Source organism: Carcharodon carcharias, chromosome 10 (assembly GCF_017639515.1).
Source record: "Carcharodon carcharias isolate sCarCar2 chromosome 10, sCarCar2.pri, whole genome shotgun sequence".
Classification (NCBI taxonomy): Eukaryota; Metazoa; Chordata; class Chondrichthyes; order Lamniformes; family Lamnidae; genus Carcharodon; species Carcharodon carcharias.
Window position 1 is genome coordinate 44,507,649 of NC_054476.1, and position 15,208 is coordinate 44,522,856.

Here is a 15,208-nt window from a genome sequence, read left to right on the forward strand (position 1 = left end):
TTTAACGGAAAACAAGAAATCTTTAAGTGCAATAAAAATGCTCCGATAACTGAGTGAAATATAGCCTTTACATGCTGCTGTGCTTGCCATTACTAACATTCTGCAATTTATCAACTTTTTTTTTACATCTGCTCAACTGATAAATTAGAACTTGCTTAAAATTGTACAACTCTTGCAATTGTTTGCCACCACAAACTCTTTGGAGACAAATGCATATGAGCCGCTTCAAAGTACAGATGTGTATGTGACAACACAATTCAAGTTAACAGCAAAGCAACATTTTATATTCTGCTGCACTATCAGCACAATGATACAAACAACCAAATCCCTGCAGGTCATGTCAAATCTTTTGCAGTATAGTTATCTAACCTTTGGAAAAATTCTTTCCCCTTTATCCGATAAGTCCTCCATTTCTGAACAGGGGTAAGAATCAGAAAATGATGTAAGGGGATTCACTCTTGGCCTATGTGTATTAGAGAATGTGAGCTGGGATGCAATCAGGCTGCTGATGGTTCGCAGAGAAGAGGTGATATTTGAAGGGAGGGACGGGTCAGCAAGAAGGTCTGTAACCAGGCTCTGTGCCTCACCCATAACGGCGGGATCCACTCCATACCCACTAACAGAATTCTGCAACAAAACACAATGTTATGGCTTTGAAATATTCAAAATTATGCATTCAGACATGTTTACTTTCTCTATTTGCACTAGGTTTGTACAATTTCAATGTTATTGTCATGGCCATCCAAATCTGTTGAAAGAAACTCAAAAACTATTACAGCTAAAATAAAACATTTTATAATTATACTGACAAATATATAAAATGGTTCATTTATACAACAACTTATATTTATATTGCACCTTTAACGTAATGCACCTTAGGATGTTTCATGATGTTAAAGGTGCTATATAAGTTGTTCTGGTGAAATGTCCCAAAGTGCTTCACAGGAGCATCATAAAACAAAGTAAACAATGAGCCACATAAGGAGTTATTCAGTCAAATGGCCAAAAGCTTGGTCAAAGAGGTAGGTTTTAACAAGTGTCTTAAAGGAGGAAAGGAAGAAAGAGTGACAGAAAGGTAGAGGGAAGGAATTCCAGAGTTTGGGGCCCAGGTAACTGAAGGCACAGTTACAAATGGTGGTGTAATTATAATTGGGAATGCACAAGAAGCCAGAATTAGAGGCAAAGGGTTGTCGGGCTGGAGGAGATTAGTGAGGTCAGGAGGTGAGCACATGGAGGCATTTGAAAACAAGGATGAGAATTCTGAAGTCAAGGCATTGCTTGACCAGGAGCCAATGTAAAAAAAAAATTTAAAACTGGCATAATTCTCCAGCATAATAAGTTAAACACCAGTTTTAAAAAAGTTTGTATTTTAATATTACTTTTAACAGCCAGTATAAATTAATCCATTACATCAGGCATCTCTCTAATACTGTGTGACACTTTGCATACTGTATCCTACAAAAAGCCAAGTATTTTGTTAAAATACACATTTGGTTCCTTAGGGAAACATTTGTTTTCTTTTTAATGTTGTCTTAATATTCAAGTGTTGAACTGAAGAAAACTCATTAATCTATTCTAGAATTTCTGAGGATTTATCATTTTACAACATTTTGTTTAAATCAGGCAAAAATCAGAAGTGACCACTTCGTTGACCTAAAAGCAAATTGAGATAATGGAGGTTGATTTTCCTTTGCCTCACGTGCACCACTCCCAAGCATTAGAGAGATTTGGGAGAGGCCATTATCACTCGTTCTCTCCCTCTCTCATTTATAGTTTATGAACATTCATTTGTTACTCTATGAACATTCTTGGAACCAAAACAGCATGGGTGGGAAGCTCTGATCAGAAACAGACAGGGGTATTAAAATGACAGGCAAATTGCATGGTCATGCTTTTGGTGCGAAGACTGCTCATGGAATCTGACTGCCAGATGTAATGGTGCTGGTATTAAAATGCTGGAAATCAGCAGCATGCAACTTCTTTAGTACCCAGTTAATTAAACTTTTGATATTCTTGGGCACACCACCCGTCACAGCAGAAATTTATAGAAAAAAATAATTTTCATTTATATATTGTATTTTATGTCCTCAGGAAGTTCCAAAGCACTTCATACCTAATGAAGTGCTTTTGAAATAAAGCCACTGTTGTAATTTGAGGATGCACAACAGCCAATTTATGTAAAGCAAGGTCCCACATACAGCATTTAGATAAATGATTAAACAATTTGTATTAGTGGTGTTGATTAGGGAATAAAAACTGTCCAGAACAATGGGAGAACTCTCCTGCTCATCTTCAAAAGTGTCCTGGGATCTTTTGCATCTGCCTGAGAAGCCAGATGGATCTTTAATTTAACAGCTGATCTGAAAGACACTTCTGACAAGTGAACAAAGAAAAGCACATATTAAAAATGGATCCTAATCTGAATGTTATTTCATTCATTCCAATACACTTTGTCATGGCACTACAAAAGTTAAAACATTTCCCAAATTACCCACTGTTATAGACTACTGAGACATAACAAACTGCATTACAATTATACCTTTGCACTCAGTTTGTCTGCAGAAAAGTTGGAAGTGAGTTCATATCTTTCTTTGAACCAAAATATGTTGCAAGAAAATCAGATGAAATAGAAATCTACATTATACAATAATTAAATCAATAACTATATAATATCACCCTCTTTGCCAATTAAGCTTGTATTCTTGTGTCTTTTTGCCTTGGTAAGCACCAATGTTGGTACTTTATAAGAACAATATTTCGATGTAGATTTTTTTTATATAGGTCATTGTGACGAGTTACATGAAAGGAGGGAAAGACAACCAAAGCTCTACCATCCAGCTTTCCAAGCAGTAGCTGTTAATGCTTTGAAAATAAAATTTGATAAATCAATTTTAGGAATAATCAAATAGCTTGTCACCCCCAACACAGAGTCAAGTCTAGACCATTATTTTTTTGTAGCAACTGGAAAAGGTTTACATTTTATATTAAAAATGTTTGGGTTCTAGAAAAACAACTGGTGTCATGGAAACATATGACCTCAGATCATTATTTCACCTTCCTCTGTTAGACAGTGATGCAAAAGTACTTGTTTTGTTCCCAATTCCAACCAAAATTCTTGAGTCTTGGGTGCCACAGGTGGCATGGTTATTATTATAGTGTACTAGAAGTAGTGGAGTACCATGGTCCTGGTGCGATCAGCACACCATTAACATGCATTGCAAAGTAACTCTTTCGAGTACAAACCCGTTTCCATCTGTTCCAGATGAAGTTACATTGTTTCATAGTTTGCCATTGTGAGATTTGAACTCTTGATCTTGGGGTTACAAACCCAGTACCAGAACCACTTGGCTATTTAGGCCAAGCAAAGTAACTTAATATCACTCATCACCACTGGATGAATACATATCAATGAGCACAGCAATGAGTTACTAGCTTCAAATACAAAGCCAGTTAACAACCAGCTTACTGACATTTAAGATGACAGCCAATTTACTAAAATGTATTGATGGAAGACTCAACTCCTTTTGTTCAAAAAAGTATTCCACTTCAATTTAATTTTGTGAAATATTACCGTTATCTAAGAATATTGGTGTGAAACCAACTTCTGAGATCGATAAGAGCAGCATAAACCAACTCGTTCTCCATTTTTTTCAGGGATAAAGCACACATGGGTCTCCATTTAGTGTGTGTTCACACCCCCAACCCCACCCCCTTTCTGTTTCCCCCTTCCCTTTTTTTTCCAATAAATTATAAAGATTTTCCTTTTCCCACCTATTTCCATTATATAATTAAAAAAAAAACCCCACTAGAGCTATACCTTGAGTGCCCTACCATCCATTCTTAATTAGCACATTCGTTTAGATAATATCACCAACTTTAATTTTGACACCTATGTGTTCTATTGTACTATTGTCGTTGACATCTTTTGATGATCTGCCTCTATCACTGCTTGTTTGTCCCTACAACCACACCACCCCCCCCCACCTCTTTGTCTCTCTATCTCTCCGCCCCCCACACACACACCTTAAACCAGCTTATATTTCAACTCTTTCTTGGACTCGAACGCAAGTTCTGTCGAAGGGTCATGAGGACTCGAAACGTCAACTCTTTTCTTCTCCGCCGATGCTGCCAGACCTGCTGAGTTTTTCCAGGAGATTTTCTGCACCTGGAAGATCAATGCTGCAGACTCATGTTTTACCACTTGGGGGCATAAAGGACAGGGACTCCAAAGTGTTCCTCAGGTTAGGAGTCCCAAGGATATTTGTTAAAGAACAAAACACCAATAATTAATAAATATTACTTTTCTAGTAACATGATGGATCCCTCCACCACAGTACTGTACACACTCTTGGTATGGCAAGATTTTTGAATAGACATCAAGTACATCATTATAATAATAAAAATAAAAAACTGCGGATGCTGGAAATCCAAAACAAAAACAGAATTACCTGGAAAAACTCAGCAGGTCTGGCAGCATTGGCGGAGAAGAAAAGAGTTGACGTTTCGAGTCCTCATGACCCTTCAACAGAACTGATTTTTCTTTACAAGGAGAGGGATGAAATATAACCAGCTTATATTTCATCCCTCTCAAAAAATCCAGTAAACTTCTGAGGTATGTTGATTACATTTTATGACCTCTCCACCGCATGAACAGTTATATGGTGGTAATAAGGTATTTGACCAATAGCAATGATTACTAAGGCATAAGCTGATAAAGGATATGAAATGGAAAACCAAAGGCAAACACATGCAGGTTACTGTAAATCTGAGCTGTTCAGGCTTTTCAAATAATAAAAATATTTTTTAGGCACAAAAGCTGCATTTTCAACCATAGTGTGCTTGTGATCTCAAAAAGAGTGCCGAAAACATCAAAAGAGGATACAAGAAACAATCAACTCCAGACAAAGCATACCATGAAGTCCAGGAAAAAAGTTTAGGGGACTTAAACAGACATGCCAACTCTCGTGTTTTTTTTTTTATTCGTCCATGGGGTGTGAGCATTGCTGGCAAGGCCAGCATTTGTTGCCCATCCCTTGTTGCCCTTGGGAACAGTTAAGAGTCAACCACATTGCTTAGAATCTGGAGTCACATGTAGGTGGGAACAGGCAAGGACGGCAGATTTCCTTCCTTAAAGGATATTCATGAACCGGATGGCTTTTTTCGAAAATTGATGACAGTTTCATGGTTGCCTTTACTGAGCTAGCGTTCAATTCCATATTTTTCTTTAATTGAATTTAAATTCCACCCGCTGCTATTTGAACCACTGCCCCCAGAGCATTGGTCTGGGCCTCTGGATTATGAGTCCAGTAACATTACCACTGTGCCACCATCTTTCCCAAAGTCAAATTGTGCCTCTCACAAAAGGGTTCTGTAACCTCAGGATTTTGGCAAGGAGATGTTTAGGCCAAGTCCAGCAGCTAAACTTTTGCACTTGTATCACCTTCGCCATGCAGAGTCAGCGCCCAAAGAACACCTCACTATCCTGGCCTACCACAAGCATCTCAGGAGCAAAGTTCAGACTCGTGTAGCTGAAATGCAGAAAATGCTAAGTAGATTCCTCTTCCTGATTGTGATGGATGTTTAGGAAGAAACATCAAATAACTGGGAAATACGGAACTGGTAAGTAAGCTGAATATGCCATTATTTAAAATTAGCTGTTTCTGTTGCCAACTGTTACTGTTTACGATTTGAGAATTTTGGATTGGAACATGAAATTGATTCATTTTGGTAAGACGAACATGGAGAGACAATACAAAATAAGGGGTACAACTCCAAAGGGTGTGCAGGAGCAGAGGGACCTGCGTGTATATGTGTATAAGTCATTAAAGGTGGCAGGACAGGTGGAGAGAGTAGTTGAGAAAGCATACAGTATCCTAAGCTTTATTAATATCGGCATAGGGTGCAAGTGCAAGGAGGTTATGTTGAACTTCTATAGGACATTAGTTAGATCTCAGTTGGAGTATTGTGTACAGTTCTGGGCGTCACAATTTACGAAAGATGTGAACACATTAGAGAGAGTGCAGAAGAGGTTTACCAAAACGGTTCCAGGGATGAGAAACTTCAGTTATGAAGATAGATTGGAAAAGTTGGGACTGTTCTCCTTGGCGAGGAGAAGGCTAAGAGGAGATTTGGTAGAGGCATTCAAAATCATGAGGGGGCTGGACAGAGTAGATAGAAACTGTTCCCACTCGTAAAAGGATTGAGAATGAAGGAGAACAGATTTAGTGATTTGCGAAAGAAGCTAGTGGTTCAGGTCTGGAATGCACTGCCTGGAAGTGTTGTGGAGGCAGGTTCAATCTAGGCATTCAAGAGGGCATTAGATGATTATTTAAATAGAAACAATGTGCAGGGTTATGGGGAAAAGGCACTGAGTCACAGTGCTCTTTTGCAGAGCTGCAGCACACACAATGGGCCAAATGGCCTCTTTCTGCACTGTAACAATTCTAAGATTTTGTAATAAGGGAGAATATTGGTGGTTCCCCGTTCTGAAACCAAACGTCACATTTGGATTTTCTCAAACTTCAAATATTTCAAATTAGAATACGAATATAAATTATGGTTAATAACATAAATAGGGTAGAGTTTTTGCTTCAGGAGCAATAGGGAATTCCAGCTATTCACAATGTATATTAATGATTTAGATGAGGGAACTAAATGTAATGTCCCCTAATTTGCAGATGACACAAAGCTGGGTGGGAGGGTGAGCTGTGAGGAGGATGCAGAGATTCTTCAGTGTGATTTGGACAAACTGAGGAAGTGGGCAAATGCATGGTAGATGCAGTAAAAGTGGATAAATTTGAGGTTATCGACTTTGGTAGCAAAAACAGGAAGGCAGATTATTATCTGAATGGCTATAAATTGAGAGAGGGGAATGTGCAACGAGACCTGGGTGTCCTCGTACACCAGTCGCTGAAGGTAAGCATGCAGGTGCGGCAGGTGGTAAAAAAGGCAAATGGTATGTTGGCCTTCATAGCAAGAGGATTTGAGTACAGGAGCAAGGATGTCTTGCTGCAGTTATACAGGGCCTTGGTGAGACCACACCTGGAATATTGTGTGCAGTTTTGGTCTCCTTATCTGAGGAAGGATGTTCTTGCTATACAGGGAGTGCAGCGAAGGTTTACCAGACTGATTCCTGGGATGGCGAGACTGACAAATGAGGAGAGATTGAGTCGATTAGGTTTATATTCGCTGGAGTTCAGAAGAATGGGGGGGGGAGCGGAATCTCATAGAAACCTATAAAATTCTAACATGACTAGAGAAGGTAGATGCAGGAATGATGTTCCTGATGGTGGAGGAGTCCAGAACCAGGGGTCACAGTCTGAGGATACAGGGTAGACCATTTAGGACTGATGAGGAGAAATTTCTTCACCCAGTGGGTGGTGAGCAGTGGAATTCGCTACCACAGAAAGTAGTTGAGGCCAAAACATTTTATGTTTTCAAGAAGGAGTTAGGTATAGCTCTTGGGGGAAAAGGGATCAAAGGATATGGGGAGAAAGCAGAAGCAGGCTAAGTTGGATGATCAGCCATGATCATAATGAATGGTGGAGCAGGCTCAAAGGGCTGAATGGCCTACTCCTGCTCCTGTTTTTTATGTTTCTATGTTCTGAGCAAGTGAGACAGGAAGTGCCATGGTCAATGATTGCAGATTACCAATCATGGTTGCAGATGACATTGAACTAAGTGGTAGAGTGATGAGAACATGACTAAGTATTTGGAGAACTGGAGAAAATAACTGGAACAGGGGTACAAAGACCATTGGACCAAAGATCCAATACACAGACCGTCAGTTTGAGCTTAGGGAAGATGATCAGCGGAGGTGTAAAGATTATGAGTGAAGACCTGGAGGAAGTGAGTAGTTTCAAATACTTAGGGTCAGTAGTAGCAGAAAATGGAAATATGGAAATGCAAATTAAGCAACAGATTAGCTCTGGGTGCAGCAGTTGGAAGAAGTGCAGTGCAGTGTTATACCAGAGAAAAGTATCACTGAAAGGAAGAATCTGCAAGACAGTCGAGAGGCCGGCCTTGTAATATAGTGCAAAAACTTGGGCAACATCAAGGAGGGAGGAACAATAACAGGATACTAATGAGATGAGAATGTTGAGATGGATGTGTGGAGTGACGAAAAAGCACAAGATCAGGAACCGTTACATCGGACAGTCGGTGCAGACTGTGGGAATATCAAACAAAGAAGCTGGGAAGAGGCTGAACTGGTATGGTCATCTGTCGTGGAGTGAAGGGGAGCGGGGGGCAGGGACGAGGAGAGCTGGGGAGGAGGAGGAGCTGACATGAATGGGGGCGGGGGGGGCGCAGACACAAAGGGGAGCGGGGGGGGGCGCAGACACAAAGGGGAGCGGGGGGGCGCAGACACAAAGGGGAGCGGGGGGGGCGCAGACACAAAGGGGAGCGGGGGGGCGCAGACACAAAGGGGAGCGGGGGGGGGCGCAGACACAAAGGGGAGCGGGGGGGGCGCAGACACAAAGGGGAGCAGGGGGGGCGCAGACACAAAGGGGAGCGCAGACACAAAGAGGAGCGGGGGGGGGGCGCAGACACGAAGGGGTGCAGGGGGGGTGCAGACACGAAGGGGTGCGGGGGAGCGCGGGCACGAAGGGGTGCGGGGGGGCACGGGCACGAAGGGGTGCGGGGGGGCACGGGCACGAAGGGGAGCGGGGGGCACGGGCACGAAGGGGAGCGGGGGCACGGGCACGAAGGGGGGGCACGGGCACGAAGGGGAGCGGGGGGCACGGGCACGAAGGGGAGCGGGGGGCACGGGCACGAAGGGGAGCGGGGGGCACGGGCACGAAGGGGAGCGGGGGCCACGGGCACGAAGGGGAGCGGGGGCCACGGGCACGAAGGGGAGCGGGGGCCACGGGCACGAAGGGGAGCGGGGGCCACGGGCACGAAGGGGAGCGGGGGCCACGGGCACGAAGGGGAGCGGGGGCCACGGGCACGAAGGGGAGCGGGGGCCACGGGCACGAAGGGGAGCGGGGGCCACGGGCACGAAGGGGAGCGGGGGCCACGGGCACGAAGGGGAGCGGGGGCCACGGGCACGAAGGGGAGCGGGGGCCACGGGCACGAAGGGGAGCGGGGGCCACGGGCACGAAGGGGAGCGGGGGCACGGGCACGAAGGGGAGCGGGGGCACGGGCACGAAGGGGAGCGGGGGCACGGGCACGAAGGGGAGCGGGGGCACGGGCACGAAGGGGAGCGGGGGGCACGGGCACGAAGGGGAGCGGGGGTGCACGGGCACAAAGGGGAGCGGGGGTGCACGGGCACAAAGGGGAGCGGGGGTGCACGGGCACAAAGGGGAGCGGGGGGGCACGGGCACAAAGGGGAGCGGGGGCACGGGCACGAAGGGGAGCGGAGGGCACGGGCACGAAGGGGAGCGGGGACACAGGCACGAAGGGGGGCGGGGGGGGGGCACGGACACGAAGGGGGGCGGGGGGGCACGGCCACGAAGGGGGGCGGGGGGGGGGCACGGACACGAAGGGGGTTGGGAGGCACGGACACAAAGGGGGGGGGGGTGGGGGATGCAGACACGAAGGGGAGCGCGGACAAGAAGGGGAGCGGGGCGGCACGGACACAAAGGGGAGCAGGGGGTGCACGGACACAAAGGGGAGCAGGGGGTGCGCGGACACAAAGGGGAAGGCGGGGCGGGGGGTTGCCACGGACACGACGTTTGGGGTGGGGGGGGGGGGAGAGACACAGTGGGGACCCCCCCCCCCCCTTTGTGTCCGTGACCCCCGCCCCCCTTCGTGTCCAGCCAGCGCATTTTTAGTTGCACTTTTAATCAGTGAATGGGTTTTCGCTTGATCTAGGATAATATACCAAATGAATGAGGTGCAACATAATTGGCTTTTAAAAGGTATGTGGAAGTATGAAGAAACATTAAGCAAAAATACAAGTGATTGCTCATAACTGACCGGTGGGTAATTTTTAAAACTATATGACTGTATATGAAGGCAGCGTTTGCTGAAATGTATGTTGAGTTGAACAATCGTCTCAGACAGAAGGCGGTGTATAATAAAATCAAATCAACAATGCCTGTGCAAAGCAATGGCTGCGTATTCTTGATCATCAAAACTAACCACCCAATGGTGAAAATATTCTAATAAATCACAGATATTTGAAATTATTATAAACAATACAACTTCTACTAGAAACAATACTCTGAAACCTGCAACAGTTTCAGTTTCTCAACCCAAATGCCACATGTTCAGTCTAATTTTTTCCACAGTTTTATGAAATAATTTGAAATAATCCATTGCAACTGGTATGAAAGCAGGAAACAGACTGTGCAGTCATGCAGTGCTACATCAAAGGGCTGAGTGTAGCTCACAGAAATATGTAATTCATGCAAAAGGGCAGGAATTAATTCAAAAGGTGACAAGAGTTTATACAATTTTGACACCAATACCATATACAAAAGCAGCTTGTCTGAATATGGCACAAAAGTCATTCCACACCCACCTCTGCCCCTTTTCATTTGGTTACTTCAATGATTTCAATTTCTAAAAGAAAAATATCTGCTCGGCTTAATGTATCCTGTACATTGTACAATGATAAACAACAGTGCAAGAAACAAAATACTTCAACAATGAAGTAAGGAACTTTTAAAAATTCATTTTGATAGAAATCTTCTAAATAATACTTCCAAAATTTCATAGGGCAGGATCTTCCGATTGGCAAGCGGGGGCGGGGCCCGCTTGCCAACACGTAAAATGATGTGGAATGATGTCGGGTGGAACTCCCAACATCACCCTGCGTCATTTCCATTTTCAGGTTGGCGGGGGCACAGCCGAGTGAGCTGCGGGCCCACCGACCTGTCAACGGCCTATTGAGGCCATTGAAAAACTAATTAAGGTCATTAATGGACCTGCCTGCCCAACCTTAAGGTTGGCGGGCAGGCCAGGAGCCCTAGCGGGCTTCAGAAAAAGCATGAAACCTCATCCACGGGCGGGATGACGTTTCATGAGGGTATTTAAATTTTTAAGAAAGTTTTCAATAAAACTTTATAAAACATGAGGGCACATGGCAGGGAAAATTTTTAAACATGTTTATTAAAAATTTTAAATCAGAGCTGATCTCCCTGAGGTAGCACTCACGCCCACTCCCACACTTCCTCCCCCCCAGCCCCCACTCTTGTGTTACACAAGAGAATTTCTATGCTCCAAGATCAGTGGCCATTTACCTGCGAGTGGCTGAAAACCTAACTGCGCTTCTGCATTGTTATTAGGGAATGTTGTGGATGAAACCTATACTTGCCTTGCTGAGTTCGGAGGTTGGGAACTGCGATTCCCGACGAACGTCGGGCATTCCGCTTATGCGCCATCCAGGAACTGACCGCACATGCGCAGTCTGGATACTTTGTTCTTCAGGCTGAGGACCGGCCCTGCACACCTGCACAAAAGGAAGAAAAATGGCGTGAAAGGACAGATCGGGTGGCCTGATATGAAGCGCCTTTGTTAATTGAGGGCCAAGGCTCCCAAACCAGGGAAAGGGACAGATAAGGACCCCAAAAGGTAGTCCCTTGTAAGGGATAAAGATTGGGGACAGAAACATGTCCCTTTAAGTTAAAAGAAAGGAGCAAAGAAATAAGCTCCAAATTAAAGAAACACAGAGAGCAGACTTTACGCCAAGTGGGCATGTGAGAAGCCCTGAAGATCCGTGATAGCAGCTGAAGTTGGTGACTCTGTGCTTTGGGCCATTGGGGCAAAAGTACCCCTTTGGAACAGTGGTGTTCTGCTTGGCACGGCCAAAGGTCTGAAATTGTGCTTGTAAGAGGATGCTTGAGTGTACTCAGAAATCCAGGGGGGAATGGAATCTCAGGCTGCAAGATTGAAACCCTGAAGGTGGGTCACTGCTGAAGCCATATAAGTGGGAGTAACCTTTGGAGAGAAATCCCAGACAAGAACTTCAAAGTTGGAGATTTTTGTGAGAAAGATGAGGGAGATCGGTTGGCTCACAGTATGACAAATGTCTGGGTGGGTTGAGAAATCAATGGAATCAGATTTGGTTGCATTTGTCATTTATTTTGTATTATGGTGTGCTCGACCACAATTTGCCTGTTAATTCACACGTAGCTCATACTTTCCCTGAAGGTTGGAGTACAAGACAAATATTGTAAATTGTTTTATCTTCCTGAGCTTGTTTATTAAAGTTTATTTTTGCTTGTTCCAAACCTGTGGAATCTTGTGGCTTGATTGACTCAGTAAGCATATCAAATCTCAAACTTTTTGTCAGCTTTAAACAAAACATTATTGGTTCCTAATTGGATCTCCCCCCCAACCCCGCCACACCCCCATCCACCCACAACCTAGGGTCTGGCCAAGGACCTTTTCTTCCTATTCTTTCACGGGACGTGGACATCGCTGGCTAGGCCAACATTCATTGCCCATCCGTAATTGCCTTTGAGAAGATGGCGGTGAGCTGCGTTCTTTGAACCACTGGAGTCAAAGTGATGTAGGTACATCCACTGTGCTGTTAGGGAGGGAGCACCAGGATTTTGACCCAGCAAAAGTGAAGGAACAGCGATATATTTCCAAATCATGATGGAATGTGGCTTGGAGGGGAACTTCGAGGTGGTAGGGATCCCATGTGTCTGCTGCCCTTGTCCTTCTAGATGGTAGTGGTCGTGGGTTTGGAAGGTGCCATCCAAGGAGGCATGGTGAGTTCCTGCAGTGTATTTGTAGATGGTACACACTATGTGTCAATGATGGAGAAAGTGAACATTTGTGGATGGGTTGCCAATCAAGCAAGCTGCTTTGTCCTGGATGGTGTCAAGCTTGAGTGTTGTTGGAGTTGCACTCATCCAGGCAAGTGAAGAGTATTCCATCACACTCCTGGCTTGTGCCTTGTAGATCGTGGACAGGCTTTGGGGAATTAGGTGAGCTACACGCCGCAGGACTCCTAGCCTCTGACCTGCTCTTGTAGCCACAATATTTATATGGCTAGTCCAGTTCAGTTTCTGGTCAATGGTAACCCCAGGATGTTGATAGTGGGGGGTTCAGCGATGGTAATGCCATTGGATGTCAAGGGGAGTTGGTTGGATTCTCTCTTGTTGGAGATGGTCATTGCTCGGCACTTGTGCAGCATGAATGGTGCTTGTCACTTGTCAGCCCAAGCCTGGATATTGTCTCGGCCTTGCTGCATTTGGACATGGACTGCTTCAGTGTTTGAGGAATAACAAATAGTCCTGAACACGCTGTAATCATCAGCGAATATCCCTGCTTCTGACTTATGATGGAAGGGAGGTCATAGATGAAGCAGCTGAAGATGTTTGGACTGAAGACACTACCCTGAGGAACTCTTGCAGTGATGTCCTGGAGCAGAGATGATTGACCTCCAACAACCACAACCATCTTCCTTTGTACTAGGTATGACTCCAACCAGTGGAAGAGTTTCCCTGATTCCCACTGACCCCAGTTTTGTTAGGGCTCCTTGACACCACACTCGGGTCAAATGCTGCCTTGATGTCAAGGGCAGTCACTTTCACCTCACCTCTGCAGCTCAGCCCTTTCATCTATGTTTGAAACAAGGCAGTAATTAGGTCAGGAGCCGAGTGGCCCTCCTCAATGTGAAGTTGAGACTTAAGTCTCCACAGCAACTGGGGGGACTGTCCGATACTACTGATACTGTCATAGACAGATGCATCTGTGGCAGGCAGGTTGGTGAGGATGCGGTCAAGTATGTTTTTCTCTCTTGCTGGTTCCCTCACCACCTGCCGCAGACCCAGTTTAGCAGCTATGTCCTTTAGGACTCAGCCAGCTCAGTCAGTCGTGGTGCTACTGAGCTACTCTTGGTGATGGACATTGAAGTCCCCCATCCAGAGTACACTCTATGTCCTTGCCACCCTCAGTGCTTCCTCCAAGTGGTGTTAAAAATGGAGGAACACTGATTCATCAGCTGAGGGAGTACATTACGTGGTAATCAGGAAGTTTCCTTGCCCAAGTTCGATCTGATGCCATGAAACTACATGGGATCGGGACTCAATGTTGAGGACTCCCAGGGCAACTCCCAGTCGGGAGCTTCAGCTCTGAAGAAGGGTCATAAGGCCTCGAAACGTCAACTTTGTTTCCACAGATGCTGTCAGACCTGCTGAATTTTTCCAGCACTTGGTTTTCGTTTCAGATTTCCAGCATCTGCAGTATTTTGCTTTTATATCAGAGATCGCGGGTTTGGAACCTGCTGTTGAAGGAACAATGCATCTCTCAGATGATGCACAGTTGCCAGTGATGAATGAGGTGTGAACCATGTGGACTGCTTTGTCCTGAATTGTGTTGAGCTTCTTGACTTTTGTTGCAGCTGCAGTCATCCAAGCAAGTGGAGACTATCCTATCACAGTTCTAGGTTATAATGTGAGGTTTTATAAGATTATTATGTTTCGAGGCTGTGTTTTAGTATAGAAATGAAGGAGGCCATGTGACCTGTTCTAAATTCTGCTGACTAAAAATCTGACTGTTGAAGATTGAAGGGGGCCCATGTTTTATACAGAAGAAGGTACAAGGTGTTCACATTTGTAGACAATGACAGGTGTATCTTTGCTGACAGTGGATAGGCTGTGAGCCTCCAAAGTCCCAGGCAGGTGTTGAATACATCAGGCTTTTTAAATGGTTATACTTTTGCTGCTTATTTAATCTGTAGATAGGATGAAGATGAGAGTCTGAAGGATAGATAATGAGCATTTTTACCTGGAATCTAGGTCCATGTGATTCACGTTGGCATGGGATAGCTTTGGGAGGGAGAGCATCCTTAGGAACTGTGTGATCAGGTTGTAATTTCTCCTAAAATTATCACTGAACCTCACAGATGGAAACAGTCTGCCAGGATCCGAGAAAGAGAGAACAGAGAGAGAGGGCAAGTCTCTACGGTTCAGTTTAGGAATGAGAACTCGCACTCTGATTTAAAAGACCAAATTTGTGAGGATTTAAAATGAAGCTGGAAGATATACCTAGCTTGAGCTAGAGGGAGAATCACCAGGAAAGCTCCCAATGTGAAAGACAGCCCTGGGTTTAAACATCACCAGGCTGGGAAGAGAAAAGATCAGAAGTAAACCCTTAGGAGCTAAGAATCTCTTTGGACTGGATCTAGAAGAATAGAATGTCTCCCTAAGAAACAGTATGAAGTATGAATAGCCATAGCATGGGATTTTCGGTTGTGATAAAAGTTAATGGGGAAAGTTCTTTTCTGTAGTTTAAAGTATAAGTTGCCGAT

The 15,208-nt window shown here is 44.9% G+C and overlaps 1 protein-coding gene across 9 annotated transcripts in view; it reads right to left on the reverse strand.

Moving 5' to 3' along the window:
* pde3b (phosphodiesterase 3B) overlaps window positions 1–15,208 on the reverse strand; it is a 265,470-nt gene that overhangs the window by 52,843 nt on the left and 197,419 nt on the right. For 4 of the 9 annotated variants that reach the window (XM_041196602.1, XM_041196601.1, XM_041196599.1 and 1 more), the window contains exons 3-4: window positions 11,261–11,395; window positions 370–627 (exon numbers count right to left, since the gene is read on the reverse strand). The exons of 1 other annotated variant lie outside the window; for it this stretch is intronic. In XM_041196602.1, the coding sequence (XP_041052536.1) occupies window positions 370–627; window positions 11,261–11,395 (393 nt within the window). The remainder of the gene's footprint in view (window positions 1–369; window positions 628–11,260; window positions 11,396–15,208) is intronic. 4 more of the 9 variants (XM_041196605.1, XM_041196607.1, XM_041196604.1 and 1 more) reach the window with 1 other exon arrangement.